At 39.6% G+C, this 24,361-nt stretch overlaps 1 protein-coding gene across 2 annotated transcripts in view; it reads left to right on the top strand.

Annotated features, from left to right (window-relative positions):
- cdk8 (cyclin dependent kinase 8) overlaps positions 1 to 24,361 on the top strand; it is a 113,821-nt gene that overhangs the window by 23,686 nt on the left and 65,774 nt on the right. For both annotated transcript variants that reach the window (XM_067986020.1, XM_067986019.1), the window contains exons 2-3: positions 3,048 to 3,123; positions 23,906 to 24,016. In XM_067986020.1, the coding sequence (XP_067842121.1) occupies positions 3,048 to 3,123; positions 23,906 to 24,016 (187 nt within the window). The remainder of the gene's footprint in view (positions 1 to 3,047; positions 3,124 to 23,905; positions 24,017 to 24,361) is intronic.

Raw genomic sequence — 24,361 nt, 5'->3', positions numbered from 1 at the left:
TCCCCTCAGCCTCCTTTGTTCCAAAGAAAACAACCCCAGCCTATCCACTCTTTTCTCATAGCTAAAATTCTCTAGCCCTGGCAACGTCCTTGTAAATCTCCTTTGTACCCTCTCTAGTGCAATCACATCTTTCCTGTAATGTGGTGACCAGAACTGTACGCAGTACTCAAGCTGTGGCCTAACCAATGTTTTATACAGTTCTAGCGTAAACTCGTTGCTCTTATATTCTGTGCCTCGGTTAATAAAGGGAAGTATCCCTTATGCCTTTTTAACCACCTTATCTACCTGTCCTGCTACCTTCTGGATCTGTGGACATGCACTCCAAGGTCCCTTTGTTCCTCTACTCCTCTCAGTATCATCCCATTAATTGTGTACTCCCTTGCCTTGTTTGCCCTCCCCGAATGCATTACCTCACACTTCTGGATTGAATTCCATTTGCCACTTTTCTGCCCACCTGACCAGTTCATTAGTACCTTCCTGCAGTCTACAGCTTTCCTCCTCACTATCAATCACATGGCCAATTTTTGTATCATCTGCAATCTTCTTGATCAAGACTCCACATTCAAGTCCAAATCATTAATGTATATCACAAAAAGCAAGGTGACTTCGTACTGAGCCTTGTGGGACCTCACTGGAAGCAGCCTTTCAGTCGCAAAAACACATGTCAACCATTACCCTTTGCTTCCTGCCACTGAGCCACTTTTGGATCCAGCTAGCCACTTTCTCTTGGATCCCATTGGCTTTTACTTTTTTGACCAGTCTGCTATGTGGGACCTTGTCAAAAGCATTGCTAAAATCCATGTGTGCTACATCAAACGCATTACCCTCATCGACCCTCCTTGTTACTGCCTCAAAAAATTCAATCAATTAGTAAGACACAACCGTCCTGTTACAATTTCATATACTTGGAAAATTAGTCATTTTAATTAGTTGTAAGCTATTCCTGCACTCAGTGTATTGCTCTTGGGTGTCATTTCATCTAGTATTTAATGTCTAATTTGATACAACTACTGTTATGTCATGCTTTGTGGTGCAAGCATCTGGGTGTGTGACTACAGAGAAATTTAATAACCCAGATATTTCAATAGGATCTTTCCACCCTGTATTTTTGATCCTTTCGAAAAGCTATGCTGGTGTTTCTGATGAAAGTGCTCCTAGCATTGGGCTATACATTTGATATGTACTTGCTAGAACAGAATTAGAAAAATTCCGTTTGAAGATTGTCAACAGCCGAATCACGCTACGGGAATTTTCCTACCACATCTGCTTGCCTGTCTCAACAGGAAGCTAATCATGGTTCTCAATCTCCATTTGGTTTTGTGCAACCAGGTCCTGCCTTGCCTGTCCAATTATGCCATTTGCAGCCCAAAAGCAGGAGAAAACTGTGGGACCAAGACTTGCTTAGTGTTGATGTAGGCAAACAGGGGCTGGGTATCCTGCAGCGAGTGACTCACCTCCTGACTCCCCAAAGCCTTTCCACCATCTACATGGCACAAATCAGGAGTGTGTTGGAATACTCTCCACTTGCCTGGATGAGTGCAGCACCAACAACACTCAAGAAGCTCGACACCATCCAGGACAAAGCAGCCTGCTTGATTGGCACCCCATCCACCACCCTAAACATTCACTCCCTTCACCACCGGCACACTGTGGTTGCAGTGTGTACCATCCACAAGATGCACTGCAGCAACTCGCCAAGGCTTCTTCGACAGCACCTCCCAAACCCGTGACCTCTACCACCTAGACGGACAAGGGCAGCAGGCACATGGGAACAACACGACCTGCAAGTTCCCCTCCAAATCTCACACCATCCCGACTTGGAAATATATCGCCGTTCCTTCATTGTCGCTGGGTCAAAATCCTGGAACTCCCTTCCTAACAGAACTGTGGGAGAACCTTCACCACACTGACTGCAGCGGTTCAAGAAGGCGGCTCACCACCACCTTCTCGAGGGCAATTAGGGATGGGCAATAAATGCTGGCCTTGCCAGCGATGCCCACATCCCATGAACGAATTTTTTTAAAAAAGCAGATGTGACAGTTAAATTTCTATTGGGTTATTGCACTGTGTTCCCAGCAAAATGTTTGTTTTTAGTTGGGGCAGGCATATGGTTGGGTGTATAATGCGCCATGCCGATGAGGGAAATGTACCCTGTGATGTAGTTCCCATAATTTGCACCCCTGCATCACTGGCATCCAGTGTTACTAAGGGCTGGGGTAGAGTTAAAATGTAAAAAACCGGCTTCCCACCAGCAAAATTGATAGAGCAGTATGGGAACCAGCTGTAGGTCGCATGAAATTTTAAAACAAATTTTGGCGGAAGGTAGAGGGGCAAGATTCCCTCCCTTCCCCAAGGTGGGTGATCCAGCTGCACCATAAATGGTATGAGTGCTCGTCCGAAATATTTAAATACTCCGACCTAGGTCTGGGTGGAACTAGTAGGCAGGCAGAAGTCCCATCCTGCCCAACTGCTATACTTGTGATAGTGGAGTGGGACCAGAGGAAATTCAGGGCCCTCATGATTTTACCTATGCTTATAGGTCTGGTATCCACTATTATTTTGAGCTACCTGCCTGTCATTGCTCCAGCTCAGGGGTGAGTAGAGTTCATTCAGAATGTGAACACACAGACATTCAAGTAAAGAAATCTGATGAGGTGTTGTGCCGACGATTTCGCACTACAACATTCCCTGAAGCTTAATAAATGAGGTCAGCTAAAAACTGTTTGCTATGTAAATTGAACGGTTTGCCGTTTGCAATATAGAATTTGCCCAATATACTCCTCTTAAATTAATGACTAAGCATGAAACTCAAATTTAGAAATAAATGGCTGTGAATTTGGTTCAAAACCATGCTCAAGCAGCTGTAGTTATGTATGTTACTTTTATGAAGCAATTGCTGCACACTATGCTAGGTACAGCACATTGTAGCTTTCTAATTGGATGAAACAACTTTTAATAAGATGCATAAAATATACAGTTTTTTTTGCCTGAGTTGCCAACACCTTTCTGTAATAATTGTTTTTTTTGTTTTGTTTTGTTTTGTATAGGAAAGATGACAAAGACTACGCTTTAAAACAAATAGAGGGTACTGGAATTTCTATGTCTGCTTGCAGAGAAATAGCAGTAAGTAAACTCCATAGTTTTTCCATTCTAAATAGAAAGCTGTGGCAAAATAAAATTTCACTTATGGGTAAACCAGCCCTTAAAAAAAAATCAAGTTTCTATCAAATATTGGAAATAAACAAAATAAAAGGTTAGTCAATTTGACGTGTTATTGGTGTGCGAGGTACAAAGATTGTGCGCCGCCAGAAATCATCCTGGATGCAAACAGATAATTGGTCCACAGACCACAGGTGTGCCATATCATTATGGAATACATACTGGACATAGAATTTCCTGGTAATTACCAGATGTTTATTAACAGATCATTCTCCAATAGCGATGTTAAACTGTTAGTCCTCTTTTGTGAACAGGGACATGGAGTACAGTCAGCACCTGTTGTAACAATCCACTGATGACATAAAAATTGAAAGACAGAAGACCAGCTCCAACAAATGCCAACTGAATTATTCATTATTTTGGAGAGAAGTACCTGGGAATGGTTCCAAGGTTATGACCTATCCCCTAGGATCAGATTATTTTAACTTGCTTCAATTTTACCCTTAATACAATTAGTTTTTAAAATTTCTACAGGTGTATCTTTTGCATATTTATCGAAAAGAATTTCCTGAAATGGTGTAATTTCCAAGCTTATCTACTGCAATTGGGTTACTGTGCATTGTCCCCCTCAGATATGAGTCATTTTATTTTGTCCTTAGCCTCTTCAGGCCAGCATCATTTTTAAGCATTTGATGTTTAGATGATGGCTTCACTCTTTTGGTAGCACTCTCACTTCTGAGTTAAAAGATGGTCAGAATCTTGGGTGACACTTAAGTGTACTGAAAAAGTGCTACATTGTTGGAGGTGCAGGTTCTTCAGGTGACATGTTAAATTGAGGCCTTGTGTACTTGTTGTGTTGGTTCAGGTGGATGTTAAAGATCTCGTTTCACTAATGACAAAAGGGCCAGCATTCCTCCCTTAAGCCAACCGCGCCAAAAAACAGATTGCTGTTTTGTAGAATCTTTCCGTATAAAATGGGTACCGAGTTTGTCTACATGACCGTGACTGCACTTCACATGTCAACCTTAACTCAGTGGTAGCACTCTCTTTTCAGAAAGTTGTGAGTTCAAATCCCACTCCGGAGACTTGAACACTTAATCTAGGCTGACACTTCAGTGCAGTACTGAGAGAATGCTACACTGTCGGAGGTGCTGTCTTTTGGATGAGATGTTAAACTGAGGCTCCCCCTGCTCTCTCAAGTGGACGTAATAGATCCCTTGGCGCTATTCGAAGATGATCAGTGGTGTTTACCCAGTGTCCTGACCAATATTTATCCCTCAATCACCATCACTGGAAACACACTATCTGGTCATTTAACTCATTGCTATTTGTGTGACCTGTTGTGTGGAAATTGTCTGCCACATTTCTTTTGCATCTAAACGTGCACTTTTACTTTATATAATAGTTTTCTTGATTGTTTCTTGTTTCCTCTCCTATCCTCATGATTTGCCATGATAATTACGTCAATAGCGATAGATGGATTGGACTGGATTACAAAGCAGTAAGCCTACCTAATGGCTGATATGATATCATAAATAGTGAAACTGAAACTCATAGTTCTGTTAACCATCTGAAACCTGAGATTGAATCTCTTAATTTTCTGTTTTCTTTCATAAGCACTTTTTTTGTATTAATATAGATTTTTTTTTTGGCTACCATTGTGTAGTTAAGATGTAAAATAAGAAGAAAAAAAGATTTGCATTTAGATAGTGCCTATCACAACCTCAGGATGTCCCAAAGTGCTTTACAGCCAATGAAATATTTTTGAAGTCTCGTCACTGTTGTAATGTAGGAAACGTGGCAGCCAAATTGCGCACAACAAAGTCCCACAAATAGCAATGTGATAATGACCAGATAAACTGTTTTAGTGATGTTGGTTGAGGGAGAAATATTGGCCAGAACATCGGGGAGAACTCCCCTGCTCTTAGAAATAGTACCATTGGATCTTTGGGGTCCACCTGAGAGAGAAGACTAGCCCTTGGTTTTACGTCTCATCAGTATTGCACTGGAGTGTTAGCATAGATTTTGTTCTCAAGTCTCAAGATGGGCTTGAACCCACAACTTTCTGACTCTGAGGCGAGAGTGCCACCTCTGAGCCACGGCTGACACCAAAATGATGGTGGACCTTAAAGTATTAAATTAATTGTGCAAGCTGATTGTTCTGATAGAATATATGGCCATTTTGCAGGGCCTTTTATAATATTTTTCTAAAGTTTAATTAGAAAGCAATTCATTATACTCATAATTCTCCATCTGGTGAAATTATATTTGATAAGGGACTGTGACTATTACGTAGTAGTGAACTTAAAAACTGCTGACCTCTTAGAGTGGCAACAAATAGAATTCAGCCTGACCATTTTGGCAGGAATATCATTGGAAAGTGCATTTCAGACATTGAATAGCTCATACTGACTAAATGCCAAGACTTCAGTTTGAAACATCTAATTCAGTAGAAGGTACCATTTATTGCTGAGGACATTCCAGGCAAACAGCATTGTTGCCAGCAGATTGCATTTATAATGATTAAAATATTAAAAATCAGTTCTGATTTCTGGTCAATATATCATAGAAACATAGAATTTTATAGAAGAAGGCTTTCTGAAAGAGATATCCACATAGCCCCATACTCTTTTGCATTTTTCTTTTTCAAATATTGATCCAGTCCCCCTTTTTAAAAAAAAGCTATTATAGACTCTGATTGGACATTTCATGTCCCAACAACCCTCATCTTAATCTCTCCCTTCGTTCTTTTGGTGATGATTTAAAATTTATGCTGACTCATCGACCATAGGTAATAGTTTTTCCTTATCAAAATTCCTCATATTAGAAATAGCACTAACACAACATTAACTGGTTGGGTTTACAATATTAAATGTAATTTCACTGTAGTTACAAATATTTAACTTTTTTTTCCTGCAGTAGCTTTTCTTGTTTTTATTTCAGACTCTAGAATTTTATATCACTACACCTTCTGTCACATTCCTGAAAAGTTCCTGCTTTGATTTCGGTCAGAATTGGTCAACTTAGTGGTCTGCTTAAGCTGCTCACTTTACACCTGAAATACTCATTTGTGCAATGGGTTGTTGTCTGAATTTTTTTACTCAGGATCAACAAAAACAAGAGCAGTTTGCATCTATATACCGCCTTCAATACAGAAAAATGTGCCAAAATCCTTCACAGTTGTAATTAAAAAAATGAAACACCGAGCCAAAGAAGGAGATATTAAGAGAGATGACCAAAAGCTTGGTCAAAGTGGTGGATTTTAAGGTGGGCCTTGAAAGAGCAGAGGGAGATGGAAAGGCAGAGGGGTTTAGGGAGGGAAATTCCAGAGCATATGGTCTAGGTGGGTGAAGGCACAGCTGCCAAAGCTGTGGGGTGGGGTGGAGGGGTTGCTGTTAGAAGGGAAATACACAAGAGGCCAGAGTTAAAGGAATGGGAAGTTCGGGGGTGGGGGAGTGTTAAGAGCTGGAGGAAATTAGAGAGAGAGGGAGGGGAGAGGAGAGGCCGTGAAGGAATTTAAACATGAGAATGAGGATTTTAAATTTGAAGCGTTAGGGGCCGGAGGCCAATGTGGGTCAGCAAGAACAGGGGCGAGCAGGACGGTATGGGATAGGATATGAGCAGCAGAATTTTGGATGAGCTGAAATTTCCAGAGTGGAGGAATAGGACGCCGGCTGGAAGAGCATTGGAAGTGACAATGGCATGGATGAAGGTTTCAGCAGCAGATGGGCTGAGGTGGGGCCAGAGGCAGATGCTGTTACGGAGGTGGAAGCAGGCAGTGTTTGTGATGGAGAGGATTATGGGGTTAGAAGCTCAGGTCTAGGTTGAATAGGACACTTTGGTTGCTAACAGTATGGTTCAACCTGAGACAAGTGCTGGGGAGGGGGATGGAGTTGGTGGCAGAGGGTAAGATGGTGGCTTCATTTTTCCAATGTCCAGCTGGAGGAAATTGCAGCTCAACCAGTACTGGATGTCAGACAAGAGGCAACATGTAGATGAGTAAGTGGAGAAAGCCAAGGATAGATCCTTGAGGGACTCCGGAGATAACAATGTGGGGGTGGGAGGAGCAGCCATTGCTGGAGATGTTGTGGCTATGACTGGACAGATAATTGTGGAGCCAAGCGAGATCTGTCCCACTGAGCTGGTCAATGGAGGAGTGGTGTCTGAGGAAGATGTTGTAGTCGATCGTGTCAAAGGCTGCAGACAGGACAAAGAGGAATAATGCACCATGATCACAGTCACAAAGAATTTTGTTCATGACTTGGGTTAGGATTGTTCCAGCACTGTGATTAACACGATAAGTCTTGTAACTATTTTTAGCTGCATCTCAGAAACGCACATTGTTGATTACTGCTGACAGCTGATTACTTGACCAAAGTAACGCATACATGTTTCTTAAATCTCTTGTCATCTTCGTATTTTTATTTCTTTATCTTTTGCACGAGAATTAAGTTCTCATTTTTCCTTTCCTTTTTGATATCTTTTACCTCTTCAACTTTATCTTTATCAGTGGGGCCGGATCTTGCTGGAGTGGTGCATCTCATGGAGTGCCCTATTATACTTTTTTCTGCACCCTTCAGCTCAAAAATATTTTGCGCCATAACTTGTTGGAAGTGTGAGCTGTTAATGGCATTGACTAGGGCAACGGGGCATTTGGGATCTCAGTGAATGGTTGGGACCAACAGTATATCTCCTTAACCAATGAGATTTAAGGATTGAGAAAGAAACAGAGGAACGACTTAGAAGGAGAGTGAATTAGAGTCGGTGAATTAGAGTCAAATCAGGTACAGAAAGAGAAATAGAGAGGGAACGAAAGATTGGATTAAGAGAAAGAAAAAAGAAACAAAGGAAAAGTAAGGAAAACATTTAAAATTTGACATTTTAAAAATCTCTAACTAATTGACTACATACAGGAATGAGATTGAACACTTCAAATTCTTCCCATTTTGAGCCAGAGAGGTTGATTGGCATTGCATTAACAATTATCACATTGTTAAAAAGGTACTTGTGCTCTTAATTACCAGACTTAACTTTCTATGGCAAGTTTAATGGGCAATTAATGTGCAAATCCAGCAAGTTCCTAAAAATAGCAGGGAGGCTAAGGTCGAGGTGCTGTTTGCGTGAAGCAAATCAACCAGCCAGTTCCGGAGATTAACAATTCACGGCGAATCTCTTAATCTCCTGAATTTACTGGCCAACTAGCACATTAATAACGGCGTGCGTTGTTAACATGCTGTTATTTTTCCAGCAAGATCTGGCCCATTATATTTTAGTCTATCATCTGTTTAGATTTTTTCTGCTGTTCGTGTTCCTCTATTTCTTTCATCTATTAGTTCTTCCTTTGAACTTCAACTTGCTGCCAAGGACATGAATAGAGTTCTTCATTTTCATTTATTTTATTCAGACTTGTGGAATAATCCATTTCTCACCAACTTCAACAAATGGATCAGTTGACGCTTCAAAGATAAGGAATTAAGATGGTGCATAATTGGAATATAGTAGTTTATTCTTTGTAAATTTTATATTTTTTGTGCTCATGATCTAACAGGTATCAGTGTTGGAAATAGAGTCCTTTTTCCTGTTTTGGCAATCAGCATCAAGGACCCCATGGCCAGATATTGGGTAGATACAAGATTAGAGCCCTCTTTACTCTGCTCGCGCAGTTTGCACTAACCTAAGTCCAGTAAGAAGACTACATAAAATGCCATTTACTTCCCCCTCACCAGCCACAGTTTATTTGAGATTTCCATTTTGTGCATAAGAACTTAAGAAAAGGAGTAGGAGTAGGCCATACGGCCCCTTGTGCCTGCTGCGCCATTCATTAAGATCATGGCTGATCTTCTACCTCAAGTCTACTTTCCTGCCCTATCCCCATATCCCTTGGTTCCCTTAGTGTCCAAAAATCTATCGATCTCAGTCTTGAATATATTCAATGACTGAGCATCTACAGCCCCCTGAAGTGGGGAATTCCAAAGATTCACCACCCTATGAGTGAAGAAATTGTTCCTCATCTCGTCCTAAATGGCCGATCCCTTACCTTGAGACCATGACTCCTACTTCTAGACTCTCCAGCCAGGGGTAACTGCCTCTCAGCATCTACCCTGTCAAGCCGACTAAGAATTTTATACGTTTCAATGAGATCACCTCTCAATCTTCTAAATGCCGGAGAATGTAGGCCCATTCTACTTAATCTCTCATAGGACAACCTTCTCATCTCAAGAATCAATCTAGTTAACCTATGTTGTACAAAGGCAAATATATCCTTCGTTAGGTAAGGAGACCAAAACTGTACACAGTACTCCAGGTGTGGAGTCCAGAGCCCTATATAATTGCAGCGAGACCTCCTTTTATACTCCAACCCCCTTGCAATAAAGGCTAACATACCATTTGCCTTCCAAATTGATGCTGTACCTGGATGGTAACGTTCTGTGATTCGTCTACCAGGTCACACAAATCCCTCTGAATACCAACTTTTCTTAGTCTCTCACCTTTTAAAAAATATTATGCTTTTCTATTCCTAACAAAGTGGATAATTTCACATTTTCGCACATTATACTGCATCTGCCAACTTCTCGCCCACTAACTTAACCTATCTATATCCTTTTGCAGCCTCTTTGTGTCCTCTTCACAGCTTACTGTCCCAGCTAACTTTGTATCGTCTGCAAACTTGGATACATTGCACTCGATTCCCTCGTCTAAGTTGTTGATATATATTGTAAACAGCTGAGGCCCGAGCTTTGATCCTTGCTGCACCCCACTAGTTACAACCTGCCTACCCTGAAATGATCCGTTTATTCCTACTCTGTTTTCTGTCCGTTAACCAATCCTCAATTCATGTTAATATATTACCTCCAATCCCATGAGCCCTCATCTTGTGTAACAGCCTCTTGTGTGGCACTTTATCGAATGCCTTTTGAAAATCCAAATATACTACATCCACTGGTTCACCCTTAGCTACCCTGCCAGCTACACCCTCAGAAGACTGTAATAGATTTGTCAAACATGAGTTCCATTTCATAAAACCGTGTTGACTCTGCCTAATTGTATTATGATTTTCTACGTGCCCTGTTACTTCGTCCTGAATAATAGATTCTAGTATGTTCCCTGCTACTGATGTCAGGTTAACTGGCCTATAGTGCCCTGTTTTCTCGCTTCCTCCTTCTTGGGTTACATCCAATCTACGGGGACCGTTCTGGGTCTAGGGAATTCTGGAAGATCAAAACCAATGCATCCACTATCTCTGCAGCCACCTCTTTTAAAACCCTAGGATGTAGGCCATCAGGTCATGGGGATTTGTTGGCTTTTAGTCCCATTAATTTCTCTAGCACTTTTTCTTTACTAATCTTGATTACTTTAAGTTCCTCACTCTTATTCAACCTTTGGTTCCCCACTATTTCCGGTATGTTTTTTGTGTCTCCTACTGTGAAGTCAGATACAAAATACCTGAGCCACGAGTAAATTGGCATAGGGCAAATAAGATCAGAGCAATGAATGCGTGGCTCAAAGATTGATGTGGGAGAAGTGGGTTTTGATTCATGGGGCACTGGCATCAGTACTGGGGAAAGAGAGAGCTGTTCTGTCAGGACAGGCTTCACCTGAACTATGCTGGGACCATGTTCTGGCGAATCGAATAACTAGGGCTTTAAACTAAATGGGGGGGGGGGGGGAGAAGGGTTCAGGTGGGGGAAATTTAGAATGTTGAAGAGAAAGGACAAGGAAGTAGTACAGGGAAGAGATAACCAGAGTGTGACAGGAAGGGACAGGGCGAACAAACGTAAGAGTGCGCCAGCAAATGGGGTCAGAGTAGGAAAAAATGGTAAAAAGACAAAATTAAAGGTTCTTTATCTGAATGTGCGCAGCATTCGTATTAAGATAGATGAATAGACAAATAGAAACAAATGGGTATGACCTCATTGCCATTACAGAGACGTGGTTGCAAGATGACCAAGGTTGGGAACTAATATTCAGGGGTATCTGACATTTCGGAAGGATGGGAAGAAAGGAAAAGATGGTGGGGTAGCTCTGTTAATAAAGGATGAAATTAGTACAATAGTGAGAAATGATCTTGGCTTAGAAGATCAAGATGTTGAATCAATTCGGGTGGAGGTAAGAAATAACAAGGGTAAGAAATCACTGGTGGGAGTAGTCTATAGGCCCCTTAACAGTAGCTACACTTTAGGGAAAAATATAAATCAAGAAATAATGGGGGCTTGTAAAAAAGGTAATGCAATAATCGTGGGCGATTTTAACTTTCATATAGATTGGACAAATCAAATTGGCAAAAGTAGCCCTGAGGATGAGTTCATCGAGTGTATTCGGGACTGTTTCTTAGAGCAATGCGTTGTGGAACCAACCAGGGAACAGGTCATTTTAGATCTGATAATGGGTAATGAACTGGAGTAATTAATGACCTCAAAGTAAAGGATCCCTTCGGAAACAGTGATCATAATATGATAGAATTTCACATCCAGTTTGAGAGTGAGGATCTTGGATCTGAAACCTAAATAAAGGCAATTACAATGGCGTGAGGACAGAGTTGGCTAAAGTGGACTGGGAAAACAGATTAGAAGTTATGACGGTGGATAAGCAGTGGCAGACGTTTAAGGAGATATTTTATGACTCTCAACAAAAATATATCCCAGTAAGGAAGAAAGAGTCCACGAGAAGCGTGTACCAACCATAGCTAACTAAGGAAGTTAAAGGTGGTATCAAGTTAAAAGAAAGATTACTGGTAAGCTCAAAGATTGGGAAACCTTTAGAAACCAGCAAAGGAGGACTAAAAAAATAATAGAGGGAGAAAATAGATTGAGAGTAAACCAGCAAGAAATATAAAAACTGACAGAGCTTTTACAAGTATAGAAAAAGGAAGAGAGTAGCTAAAGTAAGTATAGGTCCCTTAGAGGATGAGACTGGGGAAATAATAATGGAAAACAAGGAAATGGCAGAGGAATTGAACAGATATTTTCTATCTGTCTCCACAGTAGAAGACACTAAAAGCATACCAATAATAGTAGATAATCAAGGGGTAAAAGGGAGGGAGGATCTAAAAACAATCACTATCACTAGAGAAAAAGTACTAGGCAAACTATTGGGCCTGCAGGCTGACAAGTTCCCTGGACCCGATGGCTTGTATCTGAGGGTGTTAAAAGAAGTGACTACAGAGATAGTGGATGCATTGGTTGTAATCTTCCAAAATTGACTAGATTCTGTAAAGGTCCCAGCGGATTGGAAAACCGCAAATGTAACTTCCCTATTCAAGAAAGGAGGGAGACAGAAAGCAGGTAACTATAGGCCAATTAGCCTAACATCTGTCATTGGGAAAATGCTAGAATCGATTATTAAGGAAGTAGTTGCAGGACGTTTAGAAACTCAAAATAAAATCAAGGAGAGTGAATGTGGTTTTATGAAAGGGAAATAGTGTCTGACAAATTTATTACAGTTCTTTAAGGAAGCAACGAGCAGTGTGGATAAAGGGGAACCAGTAGATGTAGTGTATTTGGATTTCCATAAGGAATTCGATAAGGTGCCACATAAAAGGTTACTGCACAAGGTAAGAACTCATGGTGTTGGGGGTGATATATTAGCATGGAGAGAGGATAGGCTAGCTAACAGAAAAGAGAGTTGGGATAAAGGGGTCATTTTCAGGATGGCAGTTTGTAACTAGTGGGGTGCGGCAGGGATCTGTGCTGGGGCCTTAATTATTTACAATCTGTATCAATGACATGGATGAAGGAAGCGAGTGTACTGTTGCCAAGTTTGCTGATGATACAAAGATAGGTGGAAAAGTAAGTTGTGAGGAGGACACAAAGTGTCTGCAAAGGGATATAGATAGGTTAAGCGAGTGGGCAAAAATTTGGCAGATGGAGTATAATATGGGAAAGTGTGAAGTCATCCACTTTGGGAGGAAAAATAAAAAAGCAAAATATATAAATGGAGAAAGAATGCTGCAGTACAGAGGGATTTGGGTGTCCTTGTACATGAAACACAAAAAGTTAGCAGACAGGTGCAGCAGGTAATTGGGAAGGCAAATGGAATATTGGCCTTTATTTCAAGGGAGATGAAGTATAAAAGCAGGCAGAAGTCTTGCTACAACTGTACAGGGTGCTGATGAGACCACACCTAGAGTACTGCGTACAGTTTTGGTCCCCTTATTTAAGGAAGGATATACTTGCATCGGAGGTGGTTCAGAGAAGGTTCACTACGCTGATTCCGAATATGGAAGGGTTTTCTTATGAGTAAAGATTAAGCAGGTTGGGTCTATACTCATTGGAGTTTAGAAGAATGAGAGGAGATCTTATTGAAACAAATAAGATTCTGAGGGGGCTTGACAGGGTAAATGCTGAGAGGATGTTTCCCCTCATAGGGGAATCTAGAACTAGGGGGCATAGTCTCAGAATAAGGGGTCACCCATTTAAGACAGAGAAAAGGAGAAATTTCTTCTCTGAGGGTTGTGAGCCTTTGGAATTCTTTGCCCCAAAGAGCAGTGGATGCTGAGTCTTTGAATATATTCAAGGCTGAGTTGGACAAATTTTTGATCAGCAAGGGAGTCAAAGGATATGGGGAACAGGCGGAAAAATGGAGTTGAGACTAGAATCAGATCAGCCATGATCTCAATGAATGGCGGAGCAGGCTCGAAGGGCCAAAAGGCCTACTCCTGCTCCTATCTCTTATGTTCTTATGTTTGACGACTCAGCCACTTCCTTATTCCCCATTATAATTTCTTCTGTCTCTGCCTCTAAGGGAGCCACGTTTATTTTTGCTAATCTCTGCCTTTTTACATACTTGTAGAAACTCTTACAATCTGTTTTTATATTTCTTGCTAGTTTATTCCAGTATTCAATTTTCTCCCTCTTTATGTATTTCTTGGCCGTCCATTGCTGATTCCTAAAACCCTCCCAATCCTCAGGCTTACTACTTTGGCAACATTGTAAGCCTCTATTTTTAATCTAATACTATCCTTAACTTATCTGGTTAACCACGGTTGGATCACTTTTCCCATGGAGTTTTTATTCCTCAAGGGAATATATATTTGTTGAGAATTATGAACTATTTCTTGAAATGTTTGCCATTGCTTATCTACTGTCATTTTTTTAACCTAATTTCCCAATCTACCTTAGCCAACTAGCCAAAAAGCCAACAATTGGATTTGTTTAAATTTAAAACCCTGGTTTCAGACTTAACTGCATCACTCTCAAACTCAATATAAAATTCTATCATATAATGATCACTCTTTCCCAGAGGATCCTTAACTATATAAGATTATTAATTAACCCTGTCACATTACACATTACTAGATCTAAAATAGCCTGTTCCCGGGTTGGTTCCTGGACATACTGCTCTGGAAAATTGTCTCGAATGCATTCCATGAGCTTGTCCTCCAAACAACTTTTGCCAATTTGGTTTGCCCAGTCTATGAAAATTGAAGTCTCCCATGATTATTGCATTACCCTTGTTACATACTCTTCTAATTTCCTGATTTATACTCAGCCAACACTTCAACTACAGTTGGGGGGGCCTATAAACTACTCCCACCAGAGTTTCCTGCCCCTTGTTATTTCTTGGCTCTACCCATACTGATTCTACATTCCTGATTTTCTGAGCTAAAATCCTTTCTCACTACAGTCTTTATCTCATCCCTTATTATCAGGGCTAACCCCCTCCTTTTCCATTTTGCCTATCGTTTCTAAAAGTCAAGTACTCTGGAATATTTAGTTCCCAACTTTGATCACCCTGCAAGCACATCTCAGTAATGGCTACAAGATCAAACCCATTCATCTCTATTTGTGCCATTAATTCATCTACCTTGTTCTGAATGCTTTGTGCATTCAGATATAGCACCTTTAATTTTAACTTATTATTTTCCCCTGATGTGACTTTAGTCACTAATGTCCCATTACCTTTGTTAAACATTTAGTCCCCTCCTGACACACTCTGCTTGTTTTTACCCAAATCGCTACTCTGCTCTACAGCCTTGACTTTTCTCTTTAGACTTATAAATTTACCCTTATCTGAACCCTGTCCCTGAAATGTGAAATGGTTGACAATTTTACACTGCAGATGAACACTTATCAAACTCTTTTCACAGAAGACATTTGTTCCACCATTTGAGCTGACTTCACCCGGCATCAAAGCTAAAAGGACTGCAGCTTAATAAACTGTGCCACTGTTCCCCATCGCTGTTATTTAAATTTTTTGTCTAACTTCCTTCCTTCCACTTCTGCTGAAGGTGCTGACATGTGCTTAATGGTTACACAGGTATTGACTGTCATTTGCTATCTTTCCCCAAGTCTCCTTTTCATGTAGGAGTCTAGACAGTGAATTGTTGCCAGGGTATTTAACCATGGGGGTCATTATAGCCAAACTACATTTTCCTAACTCAACATCAACATGTGAACTTTCCAGCAGGAGTCACTGGACAGTGATCAGAAATGGGAACCTTGGTAAAATACTTTCTCTCATCCCTAGCTCAAAGGTGAGGTCCAATGAAACACCTTTACCACTGTCTTCGTTGAGCTCAGTTAACCTGCAAAGACCTTCCTGGTATGTATAGCTCAGTTCTATATTGGGCTGTGTATTTACCAAATTAGCTTTGACCTCCCATCTCTTCAAATTTTGAATTGAACAACATTGACAAATTGTCCTTTGAGATAGTCTAAATTGGGGATAAACAAGTTTAGATTTAAAGAATGCTTTGCTTGAATTATTTTAGTGTACAACTTTGCAACATGATATTGGAAGAAAGATGAGCAGTGGATGAAGTGTTTAAAAGAATACTTTTGGTATTGATTGTGCTATTGTACAGCAGCTCTTTCTAGTTTGTAGGGTTGGTTTTCCAAAAAGACAGCTATATTAAAAGAATCGGAGGTCTCGGATGCACAATAGTTGAAAGGATTGTAGATAACTTGGTATTAGTGAAACATATGTAATGAGAATGGTGTGGGGTTAAGGAGGAACTAGAGCATGCTATAGGTTGGTCATGCAGGGATTAACTTCTATGATTTGCTTGTCTTTCTAATTGTTTTTGCTGATTTCAAGTATACCTAGAAATAGCAGTACTTTGCATGATCAAAATAGTGCAACTTGGCAGAATTCTCATAATCTTTGTCACTTATTTTTATGTGAAAGGGGAAAATACACAAAGTAGCGCTACTTGTCAAAACTATATGTACTAGTATACAAAAATTACAAAATTGAACAGAGAGCAAATGTAAATGTTCCTTAACAGAATGCTTTGCTTACTGTGCTTAGTTATCTTCCGTATTTGTTGCACTGCACTGTGATTTATATAGTTCCGTAAGAAAGATAATTGTTCATTCTGATTACTGCAGGGAGAGGCAGTAGCAAATTAAGCTAAAATCAGATTTTGCTGTGCAGTTGAACTAGGTAAAAGTGGAACAAAGAGAAACAGCATGTGCTAGTTGTTGCATAAAAATAGAAAAGGTGGAAATACACACAGATCCATCAGCATCTCTAAAGAGAAGAGGCAGTTTGACGTCTTGAGTGCCGAATCTTTGTTCGGGTCTATGCTTAAATCGTTGATCTGCCTTTTTTCTTTACAGGTACTATATGGATTTTCTGTTTTTATTTTTGATTTCTAGCATTTGCAGCTTTAAAAAAAATTATGCCCTGTTTTCCAAGCATCTGGTTGTACTGTAGCTACATGTTAGTTCTGGTTTGGGATTGTGTGCCCAAGAATGCATTATGTAATGACACCCATCTTATTTTGTTGCAAAATGCATTCTGGGATAGTCTGCACATGCATTACAAAGTTATTCATAGTGCAGAACCTGGATGGAACAGAAATTGTCTCCTCTGACATCACAGCAATACAATCAAGTTGTAAGTAGTGATTCAAGCTTTGGATATAGCATAACCCTTCCTGTCTACTCAAAGACCATGCAGAATTTGAGAGAGCCTGTGGTGAGGAGTGAGCAATATTTTATAGTTTTGATCATGCTCAAGGATTCAGCAGTGCTAGTAGATGATTACCCAGCACACAGTTAAGCCAAACCCATTGAACTGCCTTTTGGGCCTTTTCAATGGTGGTCCCTCGTATCCAGATGGGCAAACTTCTGGGTTTCTGCCTAACTGCAGCAAACTAAGGTGGTTGTCGATGTACCCACAACCCAGTCAGTTTTGGTCATGGCAAATAACCCATCAGAAAAAAAATCACATACTGAGGCTTTTCTGGGATAAATTCTCCAACTTTGGTACTCCACTGCCAATCTCTGGCTAGCACACTGACAACGCTCCCCACATATGTAGAAAGACATAGAATTTATAACATGGAATCGGACCATTTAATCCATCCAGTCCATTTTGGCGTTTACCCTGCATATCAGGACATAGTCCTAATCACATTACCCGCCCTGTATCCATTTCCATTTATCCTCTTTTCCTTTAAATACCTCTGCAATCCAATCTTGAATGTTGATGTTGTTTCTGCCTCAACCACCAGAAAGTGAATTCTACAGCCTCACAACTCTCATATGTGAATAAGTTTCTACTGCCCTCTGTTCTAAATCTCTTACATTATACACTTGTACCATGGCACTTCATTTTAGACTTAATTACTGAAAAAAGCCTGCTTCTCTCTACCCTGTCCTACCATTGACAATTTTAAACACTTACTTTGTATTGCCCCGTAATCTGTATTGTTCTAATAAAGAAAAGTCCTTTCTATCTAGATTTCCTCATACCAAACAGCATTCAAGTTAATCTGCGTTGTATGCTCTTTAAATTCTCAATATTCTTGCTATAGCATACAGTACTGTAACTGAGATATTAAGGTTTTATAAAGGCTCTTTGCTTTTATATTTTATACCTCTTATGATAAAAACCGATACTTCCATTTGCTTTTTTTAACAGCATTTATCAACCTGAGAGGCTGCCTTTAATGTCTTGTAAACTTATACCAACACCGATCCTGCTTCCACTCAGCACGATTACTGCTGTTATTTATTTTAACAAAATGTATCACCTCGCATTTACTGACATTGAATGCCATCTGCCACTTTTTAGCCCAGGCATCAGATGAGGACATGTGGCAACATATCTATCCATGAAAGTTCACAAAGCTGTATTGATTTAGCCAAGAAGATCCAATGAACAATGATAGCATTGCAACAAGCAGCCCAAAAGAGTGTGTCTGAATATCAATACACTCACCAGAACGAGTCCTTGGCCCATTTTGAGCTACTTTTAAACAAATGATGTCCATTGACCCTTATATGCAGTGCATAACAGCAACAATGTATCACAATGTGTTCTAACAGAGGTGCAACTGCAATAATAAAAAAAACCTCCTTGCAAAGCAGAAACATTTCCTGTGATGAGTTTTAAAAAAACTGTATTTTGCATAAAGGAAAATTTTACGCTTTCCTGTCAATTGCAATGTATTTTCAACGACCAATGAGATTGGAGGTGAAGAATCCTAATTTTGAGCTATATCTTTTTTTTAACCATTGTATTATAGAAAATCAGTTTGTCCTTTGGTGTTTTGTTGCACCAGTTCCCTTCCTGTAGCTAGCCTATGTGTCTAATCTTCAGAAAGTCAGAGGTCCCAGAATATCCAAGGTTGTCACACATTGGCCCTGTTTTGATTGTTACCCCACAATAATACTGCTTGTCCCAGAATTTTGACTGTTTATTTTACTCTGTTGCTAATTTCAGCCATGCTAAGTGGGAGTAAGGAGAATTGGAGGTGAGAGCTATCATTGTGCCATCGTATATCATCTAGTGCTCACTCAAAAGTAGTTGCAGTTGTTACATAGTCTGGGTAGATGAGAAAAAAAGGATGAAATAATTTGAAAACTATTTATGAAATTGCTACCTTACTGGAATAATCACAGCTGTTTAATTTTAAGTATCATCCAGAAAAGGTTTTCTCAAACTCTGTCCAGAGTTCCCTGAGGATGCTCAAATTCACCAGGCAAGCTTTGTTTCAGTGTCAAAGAATAGTCTTTGGCCAGGACCTCACAAGTTCATGCAGACCACAAAATTGCAACAGGAATGTGCATTTGATGCCAGTGCAAGATGTGTTGATCAAGATGTTCCAATCTGCTGCCTAATCTGATTATGAACTTCAGATTTCCCTATGGACATGCAGGATAGTTCAAGCGCTTTACCTTTCAGGGAAAAGCTCTGGCCTCCCATTTTAAGATGTTGAACCAGCAGACTCTTAAAAATCATCCCAAGAAAGTTTCTCTAGATGTCTTCTGTGGGTCTGTTTATTCCCACATCAGAAACCTAAAAGTAGTTCTAAAACCTCTTCTTGAAACTAGAAACTTTCTAGTTTCAAGAAGATACACCACACACTGTACTTAGCCCAGTCAGGTGCCTGATACTATAATCTCTATCCCATATTTTCTATTTCAGAGATGCACTGTACATTGCCTATATACAAAATACTCAGACAGGATCACTGCCAGTGCCTGTGTTGAGCAGGCAATTTGATTAGGTATGCTGATGTTTTTTCAAAAAGCTTGGATATATTTCAATTGATATCATCATGACAGACACACTCCAGTGGACAAGTATACCTCATTTCATTTAAAGCATTAGAGGAAGTCCCGAAAGGCCAGGAAACAAAAGTTTTTCTACATGTCAACTATTTGTGGTTCTCAAAAGACTTGAGGGTGTAGACTTATAAGGATACAAATATCTCAATGAAAAGAGTTATGATAGCCTAATTACTGATAGTGCCATTAGCAGACGAACACTTAACGGGGTTTGTATGAGATTCCTTTGCCCGCTATCTTTGTTATTTTCAATGGGACAAAGGAATGTCATCGGAACTCATTAAGTATTTGTCCAATAGTATCGTCAGCAGTAATTTCCAGGCTAATGATTACATTGCTTCACTTGGTATCCTACATTTAGAATATCTCAACATGTATTTTCACATCCCCATAAGGTGCTAGTATCACATATTTTTGAGGTTTCATGTCCAAGGAAACAGGTACACAAGCCGTTTGTTTTTGGAATATCTCAAGCCCCCAGTGATTGTAGATGTTCCACCCCTGCAGTTCCAACATTTGTGCGCAGTCTTACCCAGATTAATGTATCTGACTGCCAACACAAGAGGCAACAAGCAGCATCCTAAATAGCTGATTTTTTTTTAAAAGCGGCAGTTTCATAGTAAACTGGAATGAGCCCCAAAGACAATCAACAAATGATCTGATATTTGAACTTGCTTCTTTGGATACAGTTACAATTGCCCTGGACCCCTAGCAGTCCCTGATCAGGAGATTTAATTTCAGACAGATTAATCAGATAATACCTCACTATCTTGGGTATGGAAATGGCCACCTTCATGTTTTGCAATAAAATGATGTGGACTTCTGCAACACATTTTCATCTCCCATTAGTATCTGGGGCTATCACCCATATCCCAAAATATAGTGCAGTGATAACTGAAGTTGGAATATAGAGAATTTATCGTATTGCTTTTGTGGAAGAGTTCAAAATCATTCCAAAGCATGAGATATTGTCAGTTCTACATTTGTCAACCAGGAAAATTCTTTTATGTCCTCTACAATGGTGTATTCATTATCAATGGCCACCTCGCAGGTTGATATTGATTTTTGCAAAGCACATTAAATGTTAAGGTAATCTGCCACATTAACATGGCTAGGGGCTTCTGGCACTGGTAGAACTCTAGTTGCTGAGGTTAAAGGTATACTATAGCTACAAATTTCCATCTATTTTCTTCCAGCCATGCAGTGGTGTTGAAAACTGATGGTCTGTTTTCAGCATGTCTTCCAAACTATAACCATATAGAACGGCACCAAGTATTGGTAATTTTTCTGCTAAATTCTTCCGATTGAAACATTGTCATCAGTTTCTTCACAGCCTTTGCCATAGATTTCTGCACATGTGCATTGTAGACTCATTTCTTGAGGGTATTTAAAACTTGCTGTTGTAGCTCTTCATTATTTTCACCCCATATCAACAAAACAGATAAAAATTAAATTTACAAAGCTGTAAAAGCTTTCATCCAGCTTTTCTTGGAATGTGGCAGATGAAGGTTTCAGCAGCAGATGGGCTGAGGCAGGTGATTTTTATAGAGGTGGAAGTAGGTGGCCTTTGGATGGGGTTATCTGGTTAGAAGCTCAGTTTGGGATTAAATAAAACATTGAACAGAGGAATAAGACACCACAACCAAATATTTTCTGTGTATCTAATGAATCTAAAAGTTTATCTGCCGGATAATCAGTGAGCAGTGCCTTTGTTCCAATATTAAGATCCTATGTGACCAACATCATTATCTTTTTTGAGAAACAGACATTCCAAGTAATTTTGGGAACATCCAGAATGTGCATTTACACATCTAAAAAATATGACAAATTTCTGCAAAACTGCAATGCGTTGGGTGTTCAGGATAAATCTTCGAGAATCGATAAGAACTAGCTGAAGGGTAGAGAGCAGCAGTTCCTAGGTAGGGGAATTATGTCAAATTAGGACTTTTGGGCACTCCAGGGAGTAGATATCAAGAGATCTACCCAGTGAATTTCAAATCTTTGATCAGTTGTATGACACTTATCCACACAAATGTTGTGATCGTTTAATAGTCCCACCATTTCTCTCCACCTGCCTACTGCAAATATACTTATAGAAATCGTTGATGTTTATATTAATATTCCCTGCTGTACTATCTTCTAAAATTTTCTATTTTAGATTTCCTGACCAGTTTCTTAATCTCATTCATCTTGTTTTTATATTCACCTTAGTCTACCATGCTATCCATAGCTTTATATTTTAGGTACAATCTCATGTTTGTCCTTATCCTCTGCATTGCTTCCATTGTTGCTGACATTGATCTTTTCCATTTGTTACCCTACTTACCTCATGATCTGTATCTGTTCTGTACTCTTGTGTGTAGTATTTCCAAAAATGATCCTTGTTTCATCCATGCTTTTCCTTCAAAACAATGCTGCCAAGTCCAGTTTACTTAGCTCGCACCATATCCCTTCAAAATCTGCTTTTCTAAATGTGAATGTTTCTCTTGTACTCGCCCTCTTTTCCATCATTAAAAAATATTCCACCATATTGTTATTGAAGCAAACGTGTTCCCTGACTAACCTGCTCTACCAAATCCTGGTTGTTACCTGATATCAATTCTGACAGCACTCTTGCTCCCTTGGATTCCCTGATCAATTTTTCAATGTAGCAATCCAATATTGTGCCCAGGGACATGTTTTCACTCCTTTTGCACTCCATATATTTTTCAACTTATCCCTGGTAAAATCAAGTCCCCCATTACGACTGCATATGTTCCTGTACTTTCATTATTTGGTTACAAATCCCACTTCCTTTGCCATAGAAGTTATATTTTAGTGCCATTTTTAATAGACAAATACCATTTCATCCTATTAATGAATGAATAAGTGAAATTTAAATAGTTACTGAGTAATTGCAGCATGTGGTGTTGTACTGTGTTGCACCATACAGATCCAAAAGGTGGCTCAGATGTGATCCCTAGTCAATGCTGACTTACTTTCTTTCAGCCATGGTGGCATTGAAGATGCAAAAGTTGACTTCTATGACCGTAGGCTAGCAAGCTGGAAAAAAGTCATTTTAAACTCCCTCCATCAGTCCGAACAATGCTGGATGCCTATAAAATGCTGCTAGGGCAGTAATGGTGGAAAATACAACCTATGATGTCACTCTGTCATTACTACCTTCATTACTCATTTGATCCTGAAAGATCAGTACAGGTGCAGAAATGATTGGGGATCTGGCAGTACAGGCATATGCCCCTGCCTACCTGAGTAATGGCGCAAAACCGGTGCAACACAGGTGCAAAATCCGGCTTTCACTGTCTAGATACACACATACAGAATGCCTCCTTAGATAAGTACAACAGAGCCATTGGAGCCTATAGAACCATATACTAATGTAAGTTGAGCTGAGAAAATTGGGAAATTCTGATTTTGTAGCAGACATTGATGAGGCACAGTTGAATTATTCTGCAGAGTTCTGGGCACCTCATCATGGGAAGGATATTAGAGCCCTAGAAAATGTACAACAAAGATTCACTAGAACGATACCAGAAGAAAGCAATGAAAAATTCTGCCTTTGTTCACAGGAACAGTAAATGTTAAGAGGGAAGTTACAGGATCCAATAGGGGTTTTCATAATTGAGAAGTTTTGAGAGGGAAAAGAGTGAAAGATTGTTTCCACCAATTGGCAAATCAGTAACAAAGAAACATAAACTCAAGATTATCACTAGAAGAATGAACGTGAAGTTAGAAGAATTTTGTTTCATTCAGACAGGTTATTGGAACATGTAATGCTTTACCACAAATTGCTAATGAGGTAGAGACTATAACCTTTTTAAAAGGGAGTTGGATAAGTAGCTAAAAAGGAGAAATATAAAAGGATATAGGAAAAGGGAAGGGAAATTGGATTGCTTTGGAGAGTTCCATTTGAACTACTATTGACAGAGATGTGATTGGGCTGTAATTTCTTTGATTGTCTTGTAAACAGCCTGTAGAATTTTGTTTATTGTCCTTTGTTTAAAAAAAAATCTATTTTTTAAAGAGGAAATTGAAAGGGGACTCGGTGGAAGAGAGATATGCTGGTCACTATAAAATTGAGAGTGTGGAGTGCTAAAGAAGTTATTAATTCTATTTTTAAAACTTAAAAAACCTCAAGGTGTGAGGATAAACTTAATTTGAATTGAAAGACCTCTTAACTCTGATTCAATTGTAGCAACTCTAATGCAGTATATTTTGTTTCACAGTTGCTGCGGGAGTTGAAACACCCAAACGTCATTGCTCTCCAGAAAGTATTTCTGTCACATGCAGACAGGAAAGTGTGGCTTTTGTTTGACTATGCTGAACATGACCTCTGGGTAAGGTCTACCTTTTTGGACTTAACATTGCCTAATTTTACTGCTTATACCACTGACTAATTTATCTTGAAATGTTTTTTTAACATCTATTTCCAAAAATTGTGCAGTAGATCTATCTGATACAGTAATTGTTATACCAAGTTGAGTAATCATAAGCTGACATATTATAAGTGAATGAATTGCTGAAAAGTGATGTGGAATTTCGAACGCTTTACTTCCATACATAGTTTTGTGTGGACTTCGGCATGGTACTGTTGGTACCTGTGAAATAAAGGAATAGAACTCTTGTTTTCCTCAGACTTGCAAAGCTGGTCGGCAAGAGACACTTTTTGATTTTTGTGTTCC

This window comes from Heptranchias perlo, chromosome 6 (assembly GCF_035084215.1).
Source record: "Heptranchias perlo isolate sHepPer1 chromosome 6, sHepPer1.hap1, whole genome shotgun sequence".
NCBI classification, from domain to species: Eukaryota; Metazoa; Chordata; class Chondrichthyes; order Hexanchiformes; family Hexanchidae; genus Heptranchias; species Heptranchias perlo.
Note: the sequence above shows the minus strand (reverse complement) of the source record. Positions and strands in the feature narration are given on the sequence as shown.